This window comes from Paramormyrops kingsleyae, chromosome 17 (assembly GCF_048594095.1).
Source record: "Paramormyrops kingsleyae isolate MSU_618 chromosome 17, PKINGS_0.4, whole genome shotgun sequence".
Taxonomy (NCBI): Eukaryota; Metazoa; Chordata; class Actinopteri; order Osteoglossiformes; family Mormyridae; genus Paramormyrops; species Paramormyrops kingsleyae.
The window spans coordinates 12,321,921-12,337,154 of record NC_132813.1 but is presented as its reverse complement, the minus strand read 5'-3'; the positions used below and the strand labels follow the sequence as shown (position 1 = coordinate 12,337,154).

The following is a 15,234-nucleotide window of genomic DNA, read 5'->3' as shown; positions in this document are numbered from 1 at the left end:
TATAGGCTCAAAAGGCTGACATAAAACACTCAATTATCAAGTTTTCATTATACTTGATTATTATTAAAACATTGAGAGAAAAAAACAGAAAATAACTAATAATAGTGGTCATGCAGCATGGTGAGCCATACCGAAAACATCTGAATGCCTCTAGAAAAATCTAAATAAGCACAAAAAACTTAAAATAAAAGATTCAGTTTCTAACCTTGACTGAATGTCTGGTCACAGTGTAGCATAGCAGAATAGCTGATATTTCTCTTTTCATCTTTCAGGTGTGTGCATTCCATGTATCCTTACACACGTCAGTTCTGCTGGGTGTTTTCTACACGTTTCTCGCCATGAAATGACGCATAAACAGACATCTCACTATACTGTAGTTGTAACTGAATTCCCGCAATTATGCAATGCTACTGATTTTTATGAAAATTTCAGACATCCTGGATGTGCACAATCATTTGGTAAATTCTACACAGTGGAATCCTGAGGACATTTAAATGAGAGGTTTAATGGCAGAAGGAAAAATATACTTTTAAGAGGATTCAAGTAGCTTTGCTGCAAGGTATCCTAATAACCGATACATTTTTAAGGGATTAATGGGAGCAGGGGGTCATTTAATTTGGCTTAATTCATCCCTCCCAGTAAACAGTAAACAGACCTTTTATTTTGAACAGTGAAATTTTACAATTTAAATAAAAATTTAATTAACCCCCAATATCAAACTGTCTCCTATACCACAGACTTCATGCTTCTATTAGATGCGTAAATAATAATTACACAGTAAAAGCTCAAGGGGCTGCATAGCTACTGAAGAATCTCCAGCATACTTGTCTCCGTTTCCCTGAAAGCTTGCCTTGGATGTCTGCCTGAAGACACCTCCAAGGACACCAGAAAGACATCCTTAGACAGCTGTGTTCCATGAAAAGCTGCAAACTGGGTGGAGGAGAGCCGTTTGTTTACAGATCCTATTTCCCTGACACGGCGAGGCCTGAATTAGCCGGCCGGTGCCCACCGCACAGTCATGTGCGACCGGTGGAGTGTGTGACAGGAGAATAGGGTGTGGTGGAAAGGAACGTCTGAAGTTGCAGGGGTGTCACTGTAGGAACCTTCTAATGGCGATTATTAATACGCATGCCAAATGGCAAGTCCACATTCGCTTCACCTCTTTTGGCACAGTAAAGAAAGAAAATGCTTCCAACTTGTTTATTGAATCTGAGAAAACATACTTGTACATTTTGTGTAGTTTTAGAAAGTACGCTTTTCTACCTGTTTTTGAGTTCATGTGCTTCATCTGTAAAAACAGATATATTTGACAGTTTCCATCCAAGTAAAACTTTTGTACAGCATGTATTAAGTGACTCTAATAGGACAGACCAAATACAGTAGGTAGGGAGAGAACAGAGAAACTCCACAGGCATGCAGACAGCGGCGTCGGAAGGAGTTTGATGTTGCGTGGAGTTCGACATTGCGAGGACTTCAACATTGCCCCGGTGACAGGGGGGTGCCATGTATATCGTGACGTTACAATGGGCACACATGCAATAGTTACAATGTGAAAGGATGTTAATTTTAAAGATTTCATCATTTAAAATAAGACTAACACTCTTTAGGATACAGTGTCACAACCAAACATAACTAAAAAAATGATTGATCCATCTGAAAAAACAGGTTTGTCTGATACAGGACTACAGTCTTTGTTTGGCATATGTTCCATCCTCACACTCTGAATGTACAGTAAATTGCTTTTAGTAACACACAGATTCAATCAAAGATAAGGAACACACTCTGTTTGTTTGTTTTTTTTTTTTTTTTTTGGGAAATGCTCCCCCCATTTCCAAAGCTCCTGCATGCAGATTAAAAACCTCCAACTGTGGAGGTACCAGGCAACAGATCTACCAGCTGGGCCACAATAATATCAGTACAGCAAAGAGCAAATACACTATTTAGTTTAATGACTGTCAAATTACAAAGCTTATAGACAGCTTTTTATTTTAACGCGTGGCTGTAGATTGTTTACTCGCTTGACCTTTAGTAGCAGTACTGTACACAGCAGAGCCAGGTGAATATCTGTTTGATTTATGGCGCTATGCTTTTCCACTACCATTAGGGAAAGTTTGCACATCAGATTTCCTGTCAAATGAATCATTTCATAAGAACCAGCATGCCATTGTAACTGATATTTTTAATTGTTTCAATTTCTTCTCTTTGAATCATTTGAGTCAATTTTTTGACTCACCTCAGTTTTGAAAAACAGCCTCAAATTCTCCTCCAATATTCTGTAATACATTGTAGAAATCATGCACTTTCCAAGTTACCTAGTTACCAAGTTAACTAGGCCCTGAAGCAAAGCAACCCCAAAACATATTGAAGGTTTGAGATTTTTATGTTCGAAATTTTTGCCTTGTGCTAAGCAGTCTTTAACTTTGCAACCAAATAATTCCACTTTTGACTCTTCTGTCCAGAGTACATTCCAGAAGTCATGTGTTTAACCCGGACGATCCCTAGCAAACTTTAGACATTTCAGTCTTCTTTAAAGTTACGTTCTCTTCCTTATTCCCTCAAATATATTTTGGTAATTTACTTAATATTAAAGCTGTTTTACATATAGGTAAATCTTTGCAAAAGGAAAATGAAAAATATTACATCAATCACCGAGAAATACACATTTTAAGGCAATAACTGGCATAGCATTTGTCTGAAGATAAAGGTCTTGAGAAAACAAATCCATACTAAATCTCAGATGGCCTTGTTCCATTTGACACCACTAGCCCAGGCTAAAAGAGATCCTTAAAATGTATAGTACGAGCAAATGATAGAGATTATTTATGACCCGACTGCTCTGATACTTTGTGGATGACCAGCTATATATGAAACATTGTACTTACATGAGAAAAATGTAACAAATAAGAAAACGGAATGTTCCCAGTGGCTTCAGAATCAATGTTTACGGATTGTTCTTCTAATGCTGAAATTCACTCATTGACAAAATTAATTAACAGAGCAGAGAATCACCCCTCCAGGCACTGACAATATTTTTAGTGTCCTAGTTTCCAAGACCAAAATTATCAGAACAACTAGGTAACAGACGTACTTAGTGCTTTATAAATTTTGGCATCCCTCCTTGACAAAAAAAAAACAAAAAAAACAAAACAATTGTGCGTCTATGTAGCATGTATATCTTTAATACCACATCTACATAATTACCGCTATAAGGACTGTTATTAAATAAGAAGAGGTAAGTAAACGCTCTGCCGGTGGTTCAGTAAGTGTACTGTAATCTCTCCAAAGTCAATCTGCAAACTGACAATTCAGTTGTGTTTATGGGATGTCACGTTCACAAACGATCCACGTTTTGCTATAAAATCCATACATTATGCTGGCATCAGTGTCAGTACCTCTGACTCATATGTAACATGCACAGGACGTGGGAAAATAAGCAATACAAACATAACCCTGAAAAATTTATATCATTTTCATCCTTTCACCATGGTGGCAAATCCCTTTTAATTTGGTCATTCACGCTTAAAGCAGTTCATATTAAATTATTAACCATCTAGCCATATTAAAAGGATAAAAATGTGTAATCTTGATAATACTGTGAGTAAAGAAAGATAATCTGGATAATTAATACTTGTTTATTACTTATCTTAAGGCACATCTACTGAAATTATTACAGAATCACTTTCGGCAATTCATTACATTTATTTACAGATGCTTTTATCCAAAGTCACGTACAGTTGAACAAGCGAGGTCAGGCAATTTGTGCAGCAACTGCGGCCTTACCCAATGGCCAGGTGATGAAAGTGCTCCGACAATCACAAGATTTGAACTGAGAATCTTCTGGTCACGGGTACAGAGACCTAACATACAAAGCTACAGGTCAGATGCTTATGGTTTTGTAAGTGTCTCTATATGGTGTTAAGTGGCTGGTGTGACTTAGTGATTATATCTTCTCTGTAATTGTCCACAGGTACTCCACACATAATGTAAAGGAGGTGAATGTGAGAGAGGCCTGTGGGTTGGGATTAACAGGCTAGCGGATTGTTTCCCAGACTGAGTGAGCTGTTGCAGGTTTTGGTTGATGTACATGTAGGCGTTCAGAGTCAAAGGTTTGAAAGTCAAGTGTTTTCATTTGTGAGATGTGCCCATGTTTGAAGGATTGTGCAGTGAAGGAACTATTCCATACATGTACTGAAGGAAGAGAGAGATTCCTAGTTCATACTATTTCCACATGGTGCATTATATTGATGTCTGTTCAGGACATTTGCACTAGAGATTTCTGTACAGGGAACATTGTGGGGTACAGAATTAACATTCTCACATGCTGTGTGGATTTATGTCACAAATTGTGTTGTTACTATGGGCAGCCTATTGGAATGCTGGACTGCTAAGCTAGCCCTCACATGTGATTCGTTGAATGTTGTTACTCGGAAGGAGTTCCCAATATGAACAGTGTCGCAGCGGTCCCAATTGTTCTCTCTAAATGGTTTTATGTAAATTTTGCCCCATTCCGTCTTGCTATACTTTTAATTTGTCATCCACTGAAGCTTTTGTTTACATTTTTGTTTGTTTTGTCCCAGCCTGTCACCAGGTGAAACCCCTAGGTTTCTGCTCTTCTGACAGAAGGGATTCTGAGAGACTTCAGTAGAATGTAGATCAAGGTTTTACATGGCTGTTGTGAAGACTGAGTTACGTGGGCCTCCACTCCCACGCACCGTCTTGTTTGGCTGTTTGAAGTTGCCAGAATATGCTAGTTCAAAGCAATAAAAAGCTGGCAAGGGAGACCAACCGCAATACTGGGCCTTAGGTCATACAAATTGATTGTGAGGAGTCTGTTTATGTAACTATATGCCTGAATATATCACTGAAGGGAACCTACGGCTTTTACCTGCAGGAAAAAAACGAAACGATTAAATGATTATTTCACCAAATTCTTGGCCTATCACATCCACAGTTCCAGTGGACCTTAAAACCGATTCAGGTCCACACAGTGAACTTTTAAGCACTAAAACATTTTTTTTAATCTGACGATGACAAAGGCGGGCATACAGAGCTTGACCAGGCTCTTCATAGGGGAACAGAGAGATGCTTGTTCTCAAGCCATAGTAGCAGGCAAATTGGAAGTCGTGATGTATTCAAATGGAAATGAGCCAGCTGAATCAAAGGCTCCAGTGTCTGACACTCTCTAAGCTACATTGCCAGGGATACCAACCCTGGCACAAAATATTTTTTTTCAAACTGATCTGCACTGATTTAGGAAATGGTTGAAGAGTCTTACTTTGTCCTTTTGGCTTTTGCGTCTAATGATATGGCGCAAAAATGATGACCATTTGCTTTATAAGACATTTGACTAATTTAATTTAACACAACAGATTGTTTGCATACAAGTGATGTTAAAGAGAATTCATTGTGCTTATTTTTATAGGTCACTGAAGTCTACTGTATGCATACATTGTACACACTGCGTAAATAATGTGTGTAATAATATTTTCTTTCAGCTGTGCAAGTTCATTATTTAGATGCAGGTACCATCTCCTACTCAGTTTTCATGATTATTAGAAGCACCGCAACAAACCTCACTGGGCACTATTTTGCAAACCTTCTACACAAAACAGAAGCAAACACTCAAGTGATCTGCTTGCTCATTGGGTCATCTGACTTGGACAAACATGACCATTCAAGAAATGACAGGTCTCACAATACCGTACGTTGTTTGTGTGAAACAGGTCGAACCGATGCCTAGTATTAGTTCCCCAGTGAACCAAAAATTAATGGTAGAAAGTTTAAAAGAAATACATTTTCGTAAAATGTCTAGCGGTTAGGATTCCTGGTTTTCACCCAGGTGGCCCGGGTTCGACTCCCGGTATGGGAATTACAGTTAGTGGGCAGTGGTGGCTTGATGGTTAGGGAAGCGCACTTGTAATCGAAAGATTGCAGATTCCCTGACAAGCAAGGCACCACTGAAGTACCCTGAGCAAGGTACCGCCCCCAAGCACTGCTCCCCGGGTGCTGAATTAGCTGCCCGCTGCTATGTCACGAAAGTCACATATGGGTTAAATGCAGAGGACACATTTCGTTGTTGCGCACTGTGTATTAACAATGACCACTGATCACCAAATTCTAAAAATTATTATAGTATAGCATAGTATATAAATATCACAACAGAGCCCATGTTAGCCAAAAGCTGCATTTTGGACACATCTATCCATAGAAAAATTCTCCTGAATTGTTTATGATTAATATATTTCTTATGTTGGAGTCATGAACATTGACCTCATCTGAAGCAGAGAAGCCTGAAGGTCCCACGTTCTTTTAGGGGTTTTGTACTCTGGGCTATGATTCCAGTGTTTTTTAGCTGCCTGGTATCACACATTACTTCCTGAAACAACCATTTCACAAACTAACCCCAACTATGGTTCCATGGAACTGCAAGGCTTTAAAAATGTAGATATCAACTAAAATTGTGCTGACAAGGTCACCATCTCTCAGTGTTTAGTGTATCAAAAATCTTCAGTTAGTCATATTCTGCTGAGAGGTGCCACTTTGGGCCCCATAACACATATCACATTGGGCCCCCAACCCAAACCCATTTTTTATGGCCCCTGTCACTCAGGGGTCCTTGCAATCATCCTGTCTCTATGGTGAGCTAAGAGCCACAAATGCTCAGTGATTCACAGAAAAATGTGAACTTAATATATAAAATGAAGACAATTAGAAAAGTAAATTGGAAATAGATTCACTGATGACACAACATTAAACCTGGTAATAACACAGTGAAAGAATGTAGTCCATTGGAGAGTTCTGGTACATACACGCATCATGGGCAAGCTACTGGCAGGAGATCACCCAGTGGCATGTTTTCAGACTGTGGGGGGGATGTCACACAAACATGGAGAGACTTACACAGCTGGAGGCACAATTTTTTGTTTTGATCCCACAAGCCTGGGAGTATGAAGCTACAGTGCTACCTATGCTCCCCACCCAGTCGCCATGCCAACCTATGCTACCCACCCAGTCGCCATGCCAACCTATGCTACCCAACTAGTCGCCATGCCAACCTATGCTACCCACCTAGTCGCCATGCCAACCTATGCTACCCACCTAGTCGCCATGCCAACCTATGCTACCCACCTAGTCGCCATGCCAACTTATGCTCCACCTAGTCACCATGCCAACCTATGCCCCACCCAGTCACCATGCCAACCTATGCTACCCACCTAGTCACCCTGCAAACCTATGCTACCCACCTGGTCACCCTGCCAACCTATGCTACCCAACTAGTCGCCATGCCAACCTATGCTACCCACCTAGTCACCCTGCCAACCTATGCTACCCACCTAGTCACCCTGCCAACCTATGCTACCCACCTAGTCGCCATGCCAACCTATGCCCCACCCAGTCACCATGCCAACCTATGCTACCCATCTAGTCGCCATGCCAACCTATGCCCCACCCAGTCACCATGCCAACCAATGCTACCCACCTAGTCACCATGCCAACCTATGCTACCCACCTAGTCACCATGCCAACCTATGCTACCCACCTAGTCACCCTGCCAACCTATGCCCCACCCACATTCTACTCCATAATTAACAGTATGAAAATGATGTGCACAGTTTCATTCCAACACGTTCTTCCTTCCCTCCCTCTGTGTCTTTTTGCAGGCAGTCCCAAAGGTCTTTAAATTTTTAGAGGCTATTTTTAAATTGTGATAATCGAGGTGGAAACTTCCATGCCAAACATATTCCAGCTGCTCATTTTTAGGAGTACACAGTAAATTAGTTTCCACTCTATTGTTTTTGTCCTTGTTTTTGTCAATGCCTTTTCTATAGACTTCATGCCAGAATTATTCACTTTATGGAAATATTGCTTCTCCAAGATCACTGTATATTTTGGCTGTTATTGCTTGCAGATAAACCTCACCAAACACCCCGTTCAATAAGATTCATGTACTTGTTCAGATGGGGACTTTTTCTAAACAGACTCATAATAATTATCCACAAAATTTTCTAAAAATATTGTGTTACAAAAACTGAAATATATTCAAAATCATAACATTAGTTAGAAACAATATATTATTTTGTCATTAAATAAATACAAATATATGTTATATTATAACACATAAGGGTAACCAAAGTACATTCCATTGCAGCTCATCACAGATTTTTTTCACCTTTGCTGATTAATACATTCAAACACACACACACACACATATATATATATATATATATATATATACACACTAGTGTTGAAAATGATGTCTGTCATGATTCTTCACTAGTTTCAAGAGACTAATTCTTTTCCTTTATTCATCACCAAATTTCCCCTTTTATAAACCTATTGTTTGCAGTTCAAGCAATTTTGTATAACCAGTGACCTCCACTTCCATGATTTCCAGCTGCAGGCCAGAAAGCAGCTTGGGTAATGAGCCTGACCCAGCTGGCCGTGGGTAATGCTGCTGCTTGCTTCATTAGGGTTTAAACAAGCTTAGCTGCATGAAATAAAGAAGGAATTTGGGCGAATGAGGTGCACAGTTCACAAGGAGTGTGCGGTCATAGGCTTGCTTGGGGTGTGGGGTCCTTTTGCTATGCTGTTGGGTTTGTTAGGTTTCATTTGCCTGGCTGCCTTGTCCAGGGGTGCCATGGTGGGGTGGGGTGGAGTCGGGTGGGCGGGGGGTAGAATGATTTCAAGGGCCTCCGAGTGATGGGGGCTTGATATGCTTCCATGGGTCCCAGAATCTCTAGCAGAACCCTTGTCGTCCCCCCCCCCACCCTTGAGAAACATCTCAGACAGATGCCAGTACAAGTCAATACGCTACATAGGCCTACAAAAACATTCTGTGGTGGCCTACTCCTGAATGTGAACAGACACACTTAAATTATGGAAATATATGGAAAATGCAACTGGCTGTGACACCCACGATTATTATTTATATCAGGTTATTTTATGCCATTGATTATGCTGGCTTGAGTCAACAAATCCATAAAGTATTACTGTCAAATTAATCGGCCTGGAATAAATACAAGATAAGGACCAAACCTAACTATAATTTCTTCTGCCAAATCAGTTTAAATACATTACAACATTGAACAACATGCAGGCTATATTGAAATATGTTAATGGAGAAATAGTTCCAATAGGCATCAACAGGCATTTTTCAGGTGAACAAAATTCATGCCAGTAAAATGCAGAGCATAAACCAGTGACGTGCAAAAAGGAGCGATATCGTAAGATTAAGAGCAATATAGTTTAATTTCACAATAAAAGAGTACATAAGCTTTTTGTTATCATTGCAATTTAATATGTTCTGTATTTAAATAGCTAACAAATTCGGCAGAACGTCATTTTCACGTTGTATAACTTCCAGGATAGGATCCCTGCGACCCTGAACAGGACACTCGGGTACAAAAAATGGATGGATGGATGTCATTTTTCTACACATTATGTTTCTTTTATTTTTCACGAGTTTTTTTTTATCTTTTAAACAGATTAGCACGCCAGCACCAGCCACTTCCTCACATGACGAGAAAATCCGCTCCAATCAGGGGACATTAGGCTACTTGAAGGCAGAATCTCACAATCTGGACCTTGTTTGTAATATTACTCATTTTAACTTAATGTATTGTGTCATATCAATAGTAACTAAAAAATTATTCTGCATTCTATTTACATTTTCCAAATTATGAAAGCAATGATGCATGAGTAAATACTGACAGTCAAAATTTTTTGTATTTTTTTTTAGAATATCTGCAATGCCTAAGCAGGCCTACTAAACTGCTTATTGCATGGGATGTGGTTGTTTTAGAGAGATAAATTAATATAAGGAAACATTTAAACCACAAACTCTCACAAACAACGTAAACCAAACGTAACACAAAGACTAATTATTTGTATTCTTTCATAGTATTCCTCGCGTTGACCTTTTGCATCTTAAATGCAAATAAAGAATGCATTTATGACTTGTCATCAAGTGTGATATTTACAAAACACGATAAGCCAAAAAAAAATTACTGATAAACTATTAAGCTGAAACAGCTCTTTAAAAGCCTTTGCTGACAAATTGAAATAGACTTACCTTCCATACAAAGCAGTACTACCCAAGGAATCCATAAATCAGAGCTGAGGAATTTCATCATTCTTAGCGCGGAAAGCCGTTTTAGAAGGACAACAGTATATATTTATATTAATCAGTTGTACTTAAATCCACGAGTTGATAGTTACTACAGTTAATATCCACTTAAAACTACCGAATTGTACTGACAGAAAAGAAAGAGTACCACACTTGCTTCACTTAGTAATAAAACTTAATTATCGGGAGTCCTTAACATTTGTTTGTTGGACATTTTAACGGCAGTTTTTTTCGACATTCTTCTTTTTCTTTTATTTACGTTGACGCTTCCTCTAATAATCTATGCCGAAAAGCTGAAGTTACTTTACAGGCCATTGGCCGTGGCGGCATTGCTCGCTGTGCCGTGTCCGTCTTTCTCTGCTTGGGGATTTTCATTAGCCTGCACGCTTGGATTTAGCGTCCCATTTGTAATACTGTGTCGGGCCTGTTGCTCGGCAACTCGTGACGCTGAATAGAAAATTGGGAAACTCTGCCCTCTTCTGGAAACAATATTCTCTCACGTTATATAAATGCTTAGGTGAATAATGTGCAATATTGCACAACTAGAAAAATTCTGTATAGGCCTATGTAGGCCGACTATGGGTAAATTATGACAGCAGCTTATTTGAATACAGGACACATTACTTAATTTTTCTTGTACAAAAATAAAGTGCTACATTCCTACTGCTACTGATGCTAGTACTACAGTATTACCACTACTTCTAGCACAAATGTATGGAGCATGTTAGAGTATTATTATGCTTGGTCTTTCCAAAACAAATGTTACATGTTATTTGGAATGGATTCGTTTGAGATACATCGAGCGACTCACTTTCTGTGTTTTAATGCATTTTTATTCTATTCCTGGTCAGTCTAATTATTTCTGGTTTGCTTGTGTTTAGTTAATTTCTGCCTCGTTATCCCCTCATGTCAAGTGTGTCACCAAAATGTAAATTGCTGTATCCTGTCTACACACCTCTGAGCATCTTTACCATTACAGTAATTCGATGTCAGTTGGTTTGGTCTTTACAAACAGACAGGGGCAATACCTAGAAATTCTGGGGGCTCTGACAAAATGCCACTTTACTCACCCTGTCCCAATTTTATGTACATTTTTAGATATTCAAGGGCCCCCGTCGATATACCAGGGTATCCATTCCCCTCAGACACCCATATTAGCAAAAACAGTAATAAAAACAAAACAAACAAAAAAAATCACTATACTGTTAATATAATATTCTTCAATTAATAAAACTGCTATCAACTTTACTCTTGAACTAAGTGAATAAGTCCAGGAACCAAAATAAATTTCACTTTAGAGATTAATTTTAAAATAACCATACTAGCCAGATCTGTTGTTGACTGTAGGACTTCGTGCAAAATTGGGGGGGAGGGAACCAGAAGGGCATCGATTTGGTTTTAACATTGGCAGGGACCAAATCAGCCCCCAACCCCCCTCCCACAGTATTGGTAGGGACATGTCCCTACTGTTCATACCCAAATTTACACACTTGAAAAACACTCTCCCCCATGTAAAATAAGTAAGAATATTTTTTTTGAAGCAAGGAGGGAAATAGCAATATTTGAATATGTGATAACTGCGACCTTCACCAGGGTAAATGGGGTGATATTGGTTGATATGTCTTCTGTCCTCCATATATATTGTATAATCGGACAGGCAACTAACTTATTTCCTAGTCATCCAAACCAAGAAAGTTCCTTTGACTTGTTTATTGCACCAATTCAGTCTAAAACTGAAAATAGTGAAAGTAGTAATACAAAGAAAAATAAGTAAATTGCACTGATGAAGACTAAAGCTTTCGTAGTCATTACAACTGCTGGCTTTATTCTTCATTGACAGACAGCATACAGTCTACACTGGCAACAGGGAATCAACAATGTAGGTACATAGTCTTCAAATATAACTTCTCTTCAATTACTCTGTCAGTCCCAATTACCAGAAGTGGTGCCCTGTGATTTCCTTTGTGTGGATCCTTCCAGAAAGCTCCATGTCTGTCTCTAACAGAACTCTCTATTCTCATAGATGGTGGAATGATTAGTAGAGACGTGTATATATTCTATGCTGGTGGCTGTAAGCAGAAATCAAAATTATAATCACCTGATCAGACAGAAGTTTTCAACAAAGTCCCTACCGGGCAACAGTAGTTTACAGTACAAATGGTAAGACACAGCGATGACTAACATATGAATAGAATTTAGAGAATCTTCTCTGCTCAGTTACTCTTACTAGTACAGTTACTAGTGTTTGTTCTTGTGTTTCTTTTCTTTCTTCCCCTAAAACAAGAATAGGAAATAATTATTAATAAGAGCATGAAAATACAAATAGGCAGCTGCCTCACACCTCTAAATCCTGGAAATCAAATCCAACCCGAGATTCCAAATACAACAAACAGAGGGACATAATCTGAAGACAGACTGAGTGTTTTATGTGTGCCTAGGCAGCGCTCTTTCTGCACAGAGCTAGAACACAGTAGCCCTACCTTTCCTCCATCACTGAGCTAGAACACAGTAGGCATACCTTTCCTCCATCTCTGAGCTAGAACACAGTAGGCCTACCTTTCCTCCATCACTGAGCTAGAATACAGTAGGCCTACCTTTCCTCCGTCACTGGAGGATGATGAGGAAGAATCAGACTCATGTCCATCTTTCTTATGTTTCTTGTCTTTTTTCTTCTTATGGCATTCACCACTCTCCTTTTTCTCACATTTCTTGTGTTCTTTGCTATGGTCCTTGATTTCACAAACGAAACAGGTCAGTTTCTTCATAAATTACACAATATACAGGTTAGTTTCTTATTTTATTCAAAATCAAGCCCAGCCTGCCAATAATGCACGACATATATATGGTTACACCTACCTTAGTCTTTTCTTTGTCTTTTTTCCCAATTCCAAAAAATGCATTTACTTCTTGGCCAGTCTCACGTGTAACCTGTTCATCTTTAGACACAGCTGTGGCGTACATGTAACAGACATTATGTTTAATATATAAACAAGAACTGCCGGAGCTTTGCCGAAGTGTTAATTGCTAAATGCGTCCAACCAGTTACCTATAAAACAGGAACTACAGGTGTAAATTTCCATAGGGGATAATATTTTTAAAAAGCATTGGCAAAATATCACTTAGCTTAAATATTTAAAACTAAAAGTCTTCGGTTAATGTTTCCCCTAATAACTAGGTCTGAAGATTTGTTTAATCAAAAATTTTCTGCTCGTGTGTTTTAAATTCCCAACTTCACTTTTAAATCGTTTTAATTAATGCAGAATTTACTTTTAATTGTAAATAAGATACAAGTAAATTCGGTGCTTGGAATCTATTTTATGAGCATTTAAAATCTCTGCTGCATAATTATAAATTTTAAATCCATACTTAAGCATGAGTCAAATAAATCAATTAAATGCAAGTCGTTCTACTTTGCCGTCTGATGTAAAATAAAATAATACCTGAAGACAAATCAAAATCCATCTTGGGTTTCCTTTGAATAGAACTTCCTCCTTTCACTGCTTTGTGTCATTTGAAAAGCAAGCCCGAAGTTTAAAGGGCAACTATTACGGAAAAAAATGTGTTACGCCCAAGCAACCTGCCACACCCAGCAACCTGCCAGGAAGCCTCCGGTGTCAGCCTGCTGAACCTGTTTGCGTCGGGAAACCCATACTTATCAGATGGTTCAGAATTTTGTATTTATGTTAAATCCTATTAGATGTTTAAGTAGAAGTTTGGTCTTTGAGTATTTATCTAGGAACCTAGTTTAATGTTGTGAGATAGCGTTTCCTGTTTTATGTCTTATTCGTTTTTCCATGTGTTGCATACTTAACTGTTACGTAATTTGTGTATCGTGTTCCCTTTTCCGTCCCCGTTTTGTCTTGTCATTCCCTTGTCCTTTCCCTATTTATTTTTCTGACGATCCCCAACCCTAGACTGGGGATCGTAAAACTGAGTAACCGTATCTACGTACCTACTTGAATTTCTTGCTAGTCAAAATATAATAATACAGTGATCCCCCGCTCAGATCATCCCGGTTCAGCTATTGCGCCCTCACTATATCGTGGATTTTCACCTAGCTATCTCTTTTAAAGCGTGTGGAAAGGGTATTTTAAGGCTTAAACTATATATATATTTTTTTATTTATATGGTCTTTCTATATCGCGGATTTTCACCTATCGCTGATGGGTCTGGAACGCATCTTCCGTGATAGGCGGGGGTTCACTGTATAGCAGGGGTCACCAACCTTTTTGAAACTGGGAGCTACTTCACGGGTACTGAGCCATACAAAGGGCTACCAGTTTGAAACGCCCTCCTAAACTTATCTAAACTTCATGTATAATAAACGTGTTTTAAATGCTTTTTAATTGTCATTTTCAAATCTATATAAATGCAAATGTGATTAAAGAAGAACAATAACAGGATAAAATTAAATTTTAGACGCTGCTCACTGGTGAGTTGTGCTACTTTTAGAACAGGTCCGCGGGCGACTGATGTGGTCCTTGTTTAGTGACCCCATGCTGTATAACATGCTAATCCACAAGAAAAAGTGCGGGGAAAATTGCCAGTGTTTCATCTAACAAGAAAGTCAGCCGATTAAAAATAACTAAAGAATAAAGACTTCACGAAATCAAAGTTTACGAAACTATTTTTATAGGCGTCAGTGTTATAAATTGTATATTTCATGTGAATATTTGAAATGAGCAGTTATTACAAAACACTCATGTTTCTCATCATCCGTGTCCCAATGCGCGTGGCGTGGCGGCCTGTCCCTGGCGGCACCATGTAGGGAAAAACCATAGACAATGCAGCTCCATCGCAGGGCACAATGTACGCACGTCGATTTTAAAGTTTTATCTCACATGTGTTTCAAGGAAATTCTAGCGCTACAGTTGCAGGCTATAGCATAGAAGACTGGGCAAACAGTAGTGCAATGAGGGATGGGACAGTGTAGGACATTTTAGAGATTCTATTTAGCCTGAAACTAAATACTCTTGTGGGAAAAAACCTACGTATTGTATTATCATGCTTACATTACTTAATTAGTAACTATGTAAGTTGTGTTTGTATTTGGTATTCCACATTCAAAATTAATTATCCATACCTAAAAAAATCTGTTTGGGATATTT

At 38.8% G+C, this 15,234-nt stretch overlaps 1 protein-coding gene across 3 annotated transcripts in view; it reads right to left on the bottom strand.

Moving 5' to 3' along the window:
- Positions 1 to 13,874, bottom strand: part of igsf11 (immunoglobulin superfamily member 11) — a 36,801-nt gene extending 22,927 nt beyond the window's left edge. Inside the window, exons 1-4 of one of the 3 annotated variants that reach the window (XM_072701327.1) lie at positions 13,567 to 13,874; positions 12,983 to 13,074; positions 12,721 to 12,855; positions 10,073 to 12,400 (exon numbers count right to left, since the gene is read on the bottom strand). In XM_072701327.1, the coding sequence (XP_072557428.1) occupies positions 10,073 to 10,133 (61 nt within the window). In that variant the 5' untranslated portion in view covers positions 10,134 to 12,400; positions 12,721 to 12,855; positions 12,983 to 13,074; positions 13,567 to 13,874. The remainder of the gene's footprint in view (positions 1 to 10,072; positions 12,401 to 12,720; positions 12,856 to 12,982; positions 13,075 to 13,566) is intronic. The other 2 variants (XM_072701328.1, XM_072701329.1) reach the window with 2 other exon arrangements.
- Between the last annotated feature and the right edge of the window lie 1,360 nt (positions 13,875 to 15,234).